At 35.4% G+C, this 12,837-nt stretch overlaps 1 protein-coding gene across 1 annotated transcript in view; it reads right to left on the bottom strand.

The window, feature by feature from the left end:
- Nucleotides 1-1,035: 1,035 nt before the first annotated feature.
- Nucleotides 1,036-12,837, bottom strand: part of LOC129005487 (A disintegrin and metalloproteinase with thrombospondin motifs 20-like) — a 208,643-nt gene continuing 196,841 nt past the window's right edge. The window contains exons 28-34 of the mRNA XM_054434389.1: nt 10,524-10,697; nt 7,684-7,878; nt 7,121-7,259; nt 6,163-6,349; nt 5,690-5,826; nt 4,425-4,621; nt 1,036-3,418 (exon numbers count right to left, since the gene is read on the bottom strand). Coding sequence (XP_054290364.1) covers nt 3,329-3,418; nt 4,425-4,621; nt 5,690-5,826; nt 6,163-6,349; nt 7,121-7,259; nt 7,684-7,878; nt 10,524-10,697 — 1,119 coding nt within the window. The 3' untranslated portion in view covers nt 1,036-3,328. The remainder of the gene's footprint in view (nt 3,419-4,424; nt 4,622-5,689; nt 5,827-6,162; nt 6,350-7,120; nt 7,260-7,683; nt 7,879-10,523; nt 10,698-12,837) is intronic.

The following is a 12,837-nucleotide window of genomic DNA, read 5'->3' as shown; positions in this document are numbered from 1 at the left end:
GAAACTATTGATTCACTAAACTATTGATGTGATCGTTTCTCTGGAATGGGAGCTTCAGTTTGATATTCAGTTCACAAACTATCTTGATTCCCATAAATAAGGTGATATTATGCTTTGCACCAGTTGAGAACACGTTGATTGGATTTGAGAGAAAATGTATTGCGCTTTAGCTCTTTTATTAATTCTTATTACTGTGTTTGGCTTCTGGATATTCACCTTTGCATATCCAAGGCAACTGGATATTGGAAGTCAATTTTGGTCAATTTAAGTTGTATAAATACTTTTATAACTCTTTGAAAGATTCAACATCAGATATACAGTAGAACCTCGATAACAAGACTCTCAAGGGGACTATTAAATAAGACTTGTTATCAAGGTTGACTTCTTATTGAGGTTTGCAACATGACTGTGATAAGGGCTAAAATAAATTTCAGGGGGGTTAGAAAATGACACTTAAAAAGGGTGACTTGTTAGGGCCTTGTTATTAAGGTTCCACTGTATCAGACTAGCATAAGAAAAATTTCCTTTTACTGCTATTTATGACAATATAGCTAAAGAAATTGCAGATTGCTATAATCTGACAAGACCTAGTGCACCTAGTGTTTAAGTAGAACTGCTGTGCTTGGGAACTTTGTCAGTACTGTAGATTGCTAAATGCTATCATTGGCCAAGTGGTCTGAGACGTTGTCTCTTTGACCAGAAGACAGAACTTTAGCTTGAGGTTTAGGATCTCATCTCGGTCAGATCTGGAGTACAATTTATGAGGAGTGCAGTAGTGGGGAGAGGGCGGAGAGGCCTACCTAGAATAAATGGTGGAACACTTGAGTGGAAATTTAGGGGTTGGTGTTTTGCTTATTCTTCCTGTGTGTATCAACCATAAACTTCTTTTAAAATCACTTTGTATTTCATGAATAATCAATGGAGTTCAAAAGGTAAGTATCTACAATGTTCTACTTTTCAATGAATAACACAAACCCATCACTACTTAAAGAATAAGAGTATGCTAGAAAGGTAAAAATGAGACTTAAATTGCTATTTACAGTAAAAATACACTTTGTTATTTTATTTTACAAATTACAGTATAAAAATGTATACAAAATCATTATACAACAATGAGAGAATATTTGGCAGTGAAGTGTTGGGCTCTCCACATGTTGGCAGTGAATTGCTCTCCATGACGCTGGTAACTCCGGTCAGATACCTTTCCTATTGATAGTCAGTTTAGTCCGTCACTTGCAGGACAAACAGGATAATGATGGCCCACAGTAGTAAAAGGAAACAAACAGTTCAGCTAAATTCTATTTCATTCATGACAAATTGATCAATACCTTGTAAAAAAAACTAATAAACATAACTGTTTATTTTTATTTAGATAAAATTTATAATCAACATTTATAACACTGTTTGTCTTCGCCCTGAGAAGGGTATAGGGCTTAAATAGCTTATAAGTGAAAACAGTGTTTAAGTCTACATCAACAGTAATTTTGTAGAGAAATAAAAAAAAAATTAGAAGATGATAAACTTAATATTTTTTTTTTCAATTGTTGTAAAATAAAATTAGAACCCCCTTTTTTTCTTGAATGGTTTAAGAACTTTAACATAATTTTATGAACAATAAAATACAAGACTTATTAAATTTCATAAAAAGATTTTTCCGAAATCACCCTTTAAAAAATACAAATTAATGTCAATTTTCAAGATAGGAAAAACAAAACCTTATATGATTTTAAACTTCCTAACACGGAAGTTGTTAACTACTAAATATCTCTAAAACAGTTTCCGCTCATACTACTGTTTTGTAGCCATCAACGGAACAATAGGAAATGAGAGGCACATAAGTAGTTCGGTGGGCTCTGGTGCACCGTCTACTACATACTACAACATTTAAACACATCACATTCAGCTTAGCACATCTACATTGAACACAAAGATTTATAATACTGATTATCTGCCTCTGCTCAATACATTGCTACATCAATACATCTGCTCCATACATTCATAGTAAAACATGGTGGAAATTACAGTATACGAGTGACTGTTAACCTTCGTGAAAACATTGTTGGTAACTGCATTATCTTGTTAACTAAGTGAACGAGTACACTGCATAAATTTCCATATTACGTTGAAGTCCACATGAATAACCTCAAGTAATTGTTAGAGAGTACTAAAGTTTACAAAAACACAGAAAGATAAGATGAACATAGTTTATGATATTTTTAAAGTTTAAGTTGTACATTATATCCACTTGAATTAAGTATTAGGCCATAGGGTTTTGGACATAGTTAGGGGTGTGCAGATAGATAGTGAATTTGGGGTTGTATTAATTCAAACTGAATACTTCACACGCAATTTTGAATACTGAATATTGTAGAGCAAATACTTATGTTATTATTATATATACCAAAAGTTTTCCAATAATAGATTAGAAAACAATTTAAAAACCAGGTTCATAGATTAATATTAAGATTATTAAGATTAATATTCATGGGTTTATAAAAAATTTTAAACTTTGACTAGATTCATAAATAATTAAATATCCAACCAGACTTGAATATCAACATATTTTTTCAACTGAATTTTAAAATATTTGAACACCCCTTTATTTAACTAGTTTTTTAGGCTGATCTAGCACACGTATGCTTTGTGAAAGTGGTGGTGTACTTGTGGGTTTATGAAATAAGAAGTACTGGAACATTGAAATTCTCACAATAATAATCTTAAATGTTGAAAATCTTCAATTATGAAGAAGAAGAATATAACCAGGTTCCAGTTCAGCTGTGTATTTTTAAGAAAAATTATTATTTTAAATTAATATAAGATATCCAAATATGATTTTATCATTGGTCCTACTGCATAATATATTGCATTTAGAGTTTATCGACACTACTTAAACAGTACTCAGTTATTTACAAATCTAAAACATTGCAGCAGAGCTTGAGTTATCGAGTTCATACTTATTCTAAACTCTCTGTGAAAATAAATAACCTAAACAAATAATTTAGACTCAAAATACACGTTATAAAAAATAAAGTTGTTACAATTTAGACAACTTAATACACGATAAAATATAAATAATTCGATATATATTATAGCTATGACGTATAAATAAATACAGATCTTTTCCTTCAAAGAACCAATCCTACGACTACTGTACACTTGTTTACATCCGATGGCACTATACAATATGTACAAGGGGAGTTGTCTGGTGACTCGACATCTACAATAAGTTACTAGTAATGGGCCTCGGTGGCTGGCTGAGATCGGTGGCCGAGGTTGGCGGCCCTGGCTGTGTTACATCTGTGGTAGTGGCACCACTGCCGCTCCTCTACTATGGCGGCAGAATGTCTAGCTTCAGACCAAACTCTGGACTGCAGGTGCCACAGTAGCCTCCACACTTGCCCATCACCTTGCGGTTGTCCTGTTAAAAATGTCATGTAATAGATGTACAGCTGATATAATGCATTAGATTTACAATAACTAGACTATTTAAAGATTTTGAAGATTGTTCGTAAATTACTATCTCCACCAATCTTCGGGAGCTAGTTCAAATCTGAACCCAATGCTGCAATCTTTATTTCATTCACTACAATCTTAGCATGCTCGCACCCGCTGTGCATCGATAAGTCTTGTTAGTAGTTGAACAGAATGTCAAGGGGAAAATCTTCACTCCCACCAAGTAGGAAATTCTTTCTCTAATTATATTTCTATGGCCTAAGCTATCAACTGTTATTGAAGTTTATTGCCTGTTGGCATACATAAATGAAATAAAGTGTTTATAAAAATAGAAAGTTAGGGTGGAAAGTAAGAGCTGTAAACATTTGCACAATGTTTGCGATGCATGGCGTCGCATCCCTGCTGTGGTTGTTCACCAGTTTTTTTTTTTTTTTTTGTTTTTTTTTCGAGGCGGTAAGCTAAGTTAAATAAACTTTGCACACCATGTGACTTAACGAGAGAATCCAAAACTGATGGGAGATGTCTATATTAAGCTACCAAAAAGAGCGGAAAACTTCGGTAGTTCTGGGCAGCAAGAAAACTTTCATCAACAGTAATTAGCTGAAATACTGGATTTGTTGTCACAGGAGAATTACCCAGCTGCAGTGTTAGGTCTGACTGTGCAGTGAATAGTGTCTGATGAATCTAAATAACTTCTAAACTGATAGTTTAATTTAGAACGTAGCTTACAGGCCTACTCATCGATATTTAGGCCTAATTTTAAGGAGTCCACAATAGAACTTGATAAGTTCCAAAATTGTAGATTAATTTACTATTATTTTTGTAGTCAGCTGTTTTGGTAGGGGCTACGCTGCTGTAGGGGCGGTTTATGTGTCATGGATCCATAAACATCAATACTCATATACACTACATGGTTGAACAAACTTTGACTAAACATTTGGTAGTGAAAGCAGTTTTATCTAAGACTGTACCTCAAGTTTGTTGATCTGATGTGAGGCATAGTGGCCCTGACCCCTCCACTGAGTGTGAGGTGACACTCGCAGCCCTGTACCACTCAGGTTGATGCTGAACCTCCCCTGAGGACATCTGGCCCTGGAGTAGCAGTCCCCCGCCACTCCGTACTCCACCCTCGCACCCTTCACTTGCTTGGAGAAAGTCCAGTCATTACCTGCCAAGCGTACTTGTACATTAGCTTTCTATTATGGAGAGAAAAACACATCCCATTCCCACGTTAAAGTTGTAGCTAGTGTAAGAGTGGGCAAGAAAATATGTACAAAGGGGTCTGCTACAATAATTTTTTAACAAAGCAAAACTGAATCGATAAACAATGTCGTGTTCCTTACTTCATTCACTACCATTCTAGCCAGTTACAACTACTAAGGAATTATTTGTCTGGTCATAGTATTAACAAATATTCTAAAATAAAACTGACTCTCCAACCAAGTATGAATCTGGTCCTGTGATAAGATTTCTGTGGTCCCAGTTTTCAACCGCTTTAAGTCCATGGACGTGACTGGAGTAAGATGATTAGACATAGAAAATGTGTGCAAGAGGTGGAGGGAGTTTGGATGTGGTCTTAAACATTCGCACAATTTTTTTCAAGGTTTCATTTTCCTTAAGACAAGGTAGTTGAGCATGCAGATCGAGGTGTGCCAATCTGCAAGCAAAGGTTCCTCAAATGCAATAACTGTCACGATTAAACCGAAATGTCAGCCTTGCTGTGCAAATATTTACAGACTTCTACACACTCCCCAGGCCAGTAAAGAACATTTTCTATATCAAAAAACTTTTCTGTATGCACGTCCGTCAATTGGCAACGGCAATCACAAAAAATTGACCCCTTTTGTAGAAAACCTTACCACGGAACGTGATTCTTACTTGGCGGAAGCGACTGTTTTCTTTCATAACCTTTTTTAACTGTATAGCTTATGAACCAGACTAATCGTCCAATATAAGGACCAAATCCACCTGGGATGAGTGAATGAAGAAAGTAACATGGCGTTGGTCTTAGATTTGAACCCTTACCTTAAAAAGTCCTTAATTTGAGGGAGAACCCTCGTTTAATTTTTTTTTTCATGTGTTGATGACAGAAAATAGGCCTATAATAAAAATTAGCTCTAGCAAGTCAATGAACTGATGACAAATATCACTGATTGTACAAAGTTTTGCAACAATTACAATAAACAAGTATTCAATGGAAAGCTATTTAAACATTACTAAAACCTTTGGTACTCACTAATAATTTTAAGAGATGTGATGTTTAGTCTGATTTTTGAGAAGGTGGTCAGTCCTGCTCTGCCATCCAGATCACTGATGCATGGACAAGGCTCCTTCCTCTGGCCTCCGTAGGGACACACGTCTGGATTTCGTAGGCTAAAACACATTTATGTTATAGTAACTACAAATGAATCTAAACTATGATTCTGACTTGGATTGAAAATATTATAGGCATCGTCAGGGTGAAACATGTAGGTGAAGTGATATCTACACTCAGTTTGGATTTCACGAGGAGGTAAATTATTAGGTAGTCTTAACAGTAATCAAATTTTTGTTCTTTTTACACTTTAACCATTAGATTCTAAAGCATTAAATTTTAAACTTAAACCCATATAAATAGGTAGAAAAATGATCAACAAACATGTAGGGGTACCATTAACACTCCTGACAGTAACATCTTATATCACAGATGTTTGCATTGCCAATACTAACCTGTTCCCATAATACTCAGCGTAATTCTCCCTCTCTCCTGTAGGAAGGGTGAGGAACTCCACAGGAGCCACTGTGTTCATCCCGTAACAGAAGATGGACAGATTTCTACCAGCCACTGACATGGTGTACTCCTTATCTCTTCTCTGGCCTGTCTTCTGCTGCACATCCTTGCATGAAGTGAATCCACCTGCACACACATTATAGACATTGTTACTATGTGATTGGGTTGGAAGAAATTTGCCTTTTGTGAGCAGTACTCGCATCAAGTACATTTGATATCCAGCATGGGACAATTGCTGTATACAAATCGAAGCTCACGAATCTTCAAAAGAAAGCTAATGAACATTATTTTACTACTCGACTTTTTGAGAAAAGGTTGGGAAATGGTTTAATTTGTCTTGGCAGCATTTTCTTTCCTATAAATTTTGAACAGCTTAAACTATGATTGAATTAGTAATATACACGCTATATACAGTTTTAATGGACTACTCTATTCCCGTACGTAGGACGGGCCAACAGCTTGTTTACAATTATTACAATTTATTAAGACTTAGGTCAAGTTTCAAGGCAATGGCCCAAAGTAGTATTCAGATTGCAGAAGTAATAGTTTAGGGAAAAAAAACTCGTTACCTATAATAGCAACTTTGAGTGTGTTGTGGTCAGTGGTTAGTATCGTAGACTTTGGTACAAAAGGGGTGGGTTTCATCCCTGGCATATTGGCAAATGTTTGAACGGTTTAAATTGCTTTCCTCTACTTGCATTTGAGTTTTTTGTATAGAGAAATATGCTCCTGACTTACAGCCGTTTTGGCTCTCTTTCCTACAGTATTTTTGCAATCTTTGCGTTAACATTTATTATACTGTTGTTAAATATCTTTAAGGTGTTACTTTATGCTCAAAGCATCTTAACCCATGCGCATAAAGCTAAGATATACATGCAAAATGTTATGGTCACTTACACTTTTTTTGGTTGCATTTCCGTTTCCGTTGTGGGCGCAGTTCCCTAGGACAGTTCCTCTTGTTGACCTTCTTGCCGGTTTTGTGGTAGCAGAAAAGTCTCCTTATTTGCCTTCCTTTCTTTCCACAAGGGTGTGTACACTAAAAGAAAATATTAAGTATAGATTCACATAAACTAGACCACATTTTTAAGAAGAATAAAATGACAAATTTATGAAACGTGTCTCTACTATCTGGTAAAAAATGTTCCAATTTCAGTATAAGGTACTAACGTTTTCAAGGGAGCCAACAAGCTGTAAAGAATGTGCTCTGGAAATACATATTTTTACCATTGAGTTATTGGAATATAATGTAAAATGTTATGTTTTGATTGATAAGTTTATTTGTGTACCTTGTTTAATACACTGATATGAGAACACATTGTGATTAGCATTAGTGCACTACACATTTTGCTGATGTAGCTTCCCCCGTTATTGTTATCCTAATAGCAAAAGTGCAAATATCATGTAGCCCTAAGCTCTTGTGTGGTTATAAATCTGGCCAATTTCTATCTGTAGGAGCCCACCTGTTGCCATGGTCCAGGCACCCAACTGTAGGTAGCGTAACAGCTGCTCGGATGACAAGCTCGGGATGTGTTGGGTCGGGTGCTCTGGTCACACAAGCTGGGTGATACCGGGTCTGGGTCCACCCACTCCAGCTGATTGACCCGTTGACAAGCTACACTGCGCTGCTGTGTTCCATGCCCACAGGTAACCGAACACTGAAAATTTAGGGACTTATAAGCTTAGATTGTTTAAATAATTGTTATCAATGTATACAAAATTTTTCATTTGAAAAATTTCCTTAAATGATGTAAATTAAATACAGATGTTATGAACTCTCATGTTCTCTAAAATCTCTATTAAATAATAGGTCACAATAGAAGGTTCTCTTATTCAGTTGAGGTATACCAATATTTTAGTTAAAATAATAAGTTTTAAGCTCAAGGGTGTGTAAGAGGACAAAACTTGTTTACAATAGCTATATCTATTTAGAAAAAAATGGGGAAAGAACAATACAAAATTGGATCTCAGTGACTTTTAAATATCTTTACATTAAGGTAGTTTTGTATAAAAATTTTTCATTCATCTTAACACAGTCTCATTTTTAACTGGACCTTTTTATGGTACAAAGCAATGTAGAATAATTAATTAACCTAAAAAAGGGGGAACAGAATCGCCCTTATATCTTACCTATTGGACTTAAACAAACTGGGGGCAAACACAAAATGCAGACAATATCACAAAGACTGTAAACATGTACAAACAAATCCCTTATGAAACCTTTTAAACTGTAGAAGTCTTTGGTGAAACAACATCCAATCACACAGGAAAAATTATGAAATAACAATTATTCTAACCAGGAAATATGTCAGTTGTAGTTTTACCCTGCAAAAGAATATAAAGGTTCAAGGGGGGTTGGACTTTGATCTGAAAGTTTAAATCACAAAACAGAAAACAGGACATTTGAGGACGAACAGACTTCTTTAACGATAAAGTTGATATTCTATGGGCGGACAGTACCTAGAATGATACTAATGTCAGTATGAGCTGTACAGTTGTTAGTACAACACATAGTAAATTGCAAGTAGTCAATTAACAAAGGTAGTGTCATTATAGTAGCAGATTATAAGCGTGCATGACGAGTCGCAGTCATCATTGAAAGGGGAGGATACAAATCTTCTATATATATAGACATATATAGGTATTCTTATATAGACGATCATCAAACAGTCTGTCGTAGCTATAACACTATTGGACAGTTATTGTATGTATAGTATTTGCGCTTTAAAGTACTATACGTATAGTATAGTATCGCTAGTAAAGATTGCTCACCTTTACTACTTCCTTCATCACTTCCTACGTCACGGACCTGTTTCCCTCCCTTCCCATAGCATTTAAGGGTTGTAGATGCCTTAATCTAATCGTTAAAAACAGTTCAAACACTCCGGACAGCTTGCCTTTACTATTTCCTTCACCACTTCCTATGTCACGGACCTGTTTCCCTCCCTTCCCATAGCATTTTAGGATTGCAGATATCTTAATCTAATCATCATGAACAGTTCCCACACTCCAGACTGCTCACCTTTACTACTTCCTTCATCACTTCCTACATCACGGACCTGTTTCCCTCCCTTCCCATAGCATATTTTGATTGCAGATATCTTAATGTAATCGTCATAAACAGTTCCCACACTCCGGACAGCTCGCCTTGACTACTTCCTTCACCACTTCCTACGTCACGGACCTGTTTCCCTCCCTTCCCATAGCATTTAAGGGTTGTATATTATAAATGAACACATATTATAAATGAACTCTCCATATAATTAAATCAATTACTTGTTACAATATAAATTAGTTTATAGGACTTTACCTAATAGGCCTACACCTTGAGTTATATTGTTAGTTTTTAGCTTATACAGGGTGGACAAAAAGTCATTGGGTGGTTAAATATTTCAAAACGTGATAAAGATAGAGCTTCAAAATTTTGTTAGATGTTACTGGGCATTAAACTCATTTTAACAGATTACTCAGTGATACACTACTTCTTCAGGGGGACTTCTACATTTAAGATTTTAAGCTCTATCTTTATTACTTTTTAAATATTTTATATCCCCGGAGTTTTTTTTCAACCCTGTATAAGCTTTTGGAAATAAGTTTTTTGTTATTTATACACCTTTAGGACCTATAAGGAAATTTTAACAAAAATCTTCTTAATGGTTTTTTCTAGCATCCAATCACATGATTATAAATTGGTCCATGTTAAACAAAAATATTTATAATAAAGTAATTAGTAACGGGTTAGGATTTGATTATCACAAAAGTATTACCACTTCAAACCATAGAGATTTTAAGAAAGAAAGCTTCCATGGTCAGGTGGTCACTAACACTGCATACTGGATCTTTTGGGTACGACCAGGTCACAGACAAAAACTTATTACTAAGTGCTGTTGTTTTGGTCAAGTTACAGACTCGTATCTGTAGAGCAGTTTGACTGATTGCTGTTTGTAAAGCAGCCGAAAAGTCAGTAGTTACTAGTTAGTAATAAGTTTCTATCTTTGATGCAGTCATTCTCTGAAAACCTTGTTTGGAATATTAATATAGATCATAACCTGAGTTTTAATTTGCCAAATACATGTTAGTACCTCCGTAGTATCTACTATTTATACAGGTGAACCTTAATCAGCAATTAGGTATTGGTATTACAAAGACAAATGTTAATCTACGAAGCTCAAGTTAGACTGTACACTCTATTCGGACAAGACAGGACGCAACCAGCACCGCTCCGGGTCCACACCAGATTAGACGGCCACTCGTCCTTAGCAGGGAAAGGCAACGACCACGGACATGCGACAAGCTGCTCTACCTGTGACCAGTCGCTGGCGATCCACTGAAGAGGACAAGGTGAGAGTTTGCAGTTGTCCGTCACCTTGGGTTTCTGGACAGCCGAACAGTGAATTGGGCTCACCAGTTTTCCTGACAATCGCTCCACACAAGACACTTTCCGTCGTCTAACGCCTTTCCCGCAAGATCGGGAACACTGTTTGTAAGTGGCAATGTGTGAATATGGGTCTGATCGTAGACACATTGTATAGGTGGTTGGGGTCGTTGTAGTGTGATAAGCTTACTGTGATAACTAAGTTTATATCAATAAATACTAAGTATAGATGGATTGGATATCCACGCCATGGAGAGCTCTGTTCTATAACCAGCATTGCCCTATTAGCTATCATTGTTGACATTTTAGATCTAAGTTTATTTAACAATACATAACTTTGTGGCGATTGACAGCCTACTTAAAAAAGAGTAATATGACCAGAAATGTCTTCACATGTATTTTTTTATTACTTTTAGATCAAACCTCATTCCTAAAAAAATTAACATTTACCCTACTAAAAAATAAACAGCCTCAAATAATGTCAAATTTAGTAGGTATATAACTTTGATTCATGCAATAGAATACAAAACAAGCATCATTTGTCAAGTACAAGGTTAAGATGTGATGGGAATTAGGTGCATTTATATAAGATAAGAACAATACTTACAGCTAACTTTCAATACAAATAATGATTATGAACACAGCCAAATGTTTCTAATAAACATGCAGACATTCACAGAACAAACACAGCAATAAGAATACATCCGATATAAACTAAAGAGTTATATTTAGATACATGCAAACATAAGCTATCACAGCCTGAAACATTTGTAAATTATAAATTAAGCTTAAACATTTTTAATAATTGAACACAAATGATCGATTGAATTTAAACTGATTTGTAACTGTCTAGTATTTTAAATGCGTGGCAACATCTAATAAGGCAATGACAGTTACAGAATTATAAACTAAAAGTGATCTAAGAAAAATAGGAATTTTTATGAGGTAGATATATTTCCCTGAGGTAGACATAGAGGTAGATGTTTAAAAGTGTAAAGAGTGTGTTTGATTTGTTATGGCTGTGTCAGTAAACCCGCTGCAACATAAAACCAACAAAAATAATAGTTAAACACCAGAACATGAGTATGAGAGGGCAAGTGTTAGTAAAAGATCCAGGGTTAAGGTTTGCAGATGAAGACGTAACTTTGATGTTTTTTGGGAGGATATACGAAAAAGAGTAAGAAATTAAATAATTGCAAGACTTAGCAGGTTATTATTGGATTAAATATCTAGTGTATTTGTAATACTATAACAATGTTTCACTAATAGTCCAGAAAGTGACTCATTTTATGGCAAGATAGTCGTATAAGCAAGGCAAGGCTAAGTGCAGAAAATAACGAATGAGCCATAAAAGGAATCTTTCATAATGAGTAGTTATTGATAATTAACATAAAAAATCACATACAGCATTTTGGCTTAACAAGGCTCTATAAAGTTTTCATAGCATGATTTTGCATGTAACTGGTTGTAAAAGTCAGCTGTTTGATTGATTCTCTTAACACGTTCAATGCGGTTGCACAATGACTGGCCACTGCAGGTGGCGCAAATAGCTAATGCGCTGCACAAATACGTTTAAATTTAGTTTTTTTCAAATGAGAGGCATATACTGCGTCCTAGTTGTTGAGGACGTAGTTTTACAAGAACACAACAGATAGCAGCACGAAACAATACTGCTAGCCAGCCCTCAGTAGTATTGCCAAATAGAGGGGAATCGCAGGGATGAAGTATCAGGGTACACCATCAAAAACTACCGCAAAAAAAAGCGGTCAAGCATAATTTTGAGGTTAGGTTCCTTCCACAATGATACAGTACATTCATTATCGTCATTCTGTTGCATGTAGGCTAATTGGATCCAAGCCTAACCCACACACTACAATAAATTTGTAACAATCTCTACCACTGATAAAATAGTCGGTAGGGATGGTCAAGTCTCGAAATTTCGGGAAATTTTCGGGAAATTTTAAATCTCGTTACACGAGACGAGATTTCTTTTTGGCCGAGATTTTTATCGAGACGAGAATAAAAAATAAATAAATAAATTAATTAAAAACGCCTGCAGAAAGTCAATGCAATACCCGCAATACAGGAGCGTGTTGTAGTTGCGTTTCCTTTGCGAAGGCGTTCTTATTTGATTAATTCTTCAAATGTAAATATTACTTTAATTATTTTAATAACATTTGAGAAGTTTTGTCAAGGGTTAGCAGTGTGAGGAATGTTTTATTAGGCCTACTATAAAAAAAGT

The sequence above is a fragment of the Macrosteles quadrilineatus genome, unplaced genomic scaffold, assembly GCF_028750875.1.
Source record: "Macrosteles quadrilineatus isolate MER2022 unplaced genomic scaffold, UCM_ALF_1.0 Scaffold_22__1_contigs__length_1958994, whole genome shotgun sequence".
NCBI lineage: Eukaryota > Metazoa > Arthropoda > Insecta > Hemiptera > Cicadellidae > Macrosteles > Macrosteles quadrilineatus.
This window is presented reverse-complemented; position numbering and strand designations above follow the sequence as displayed.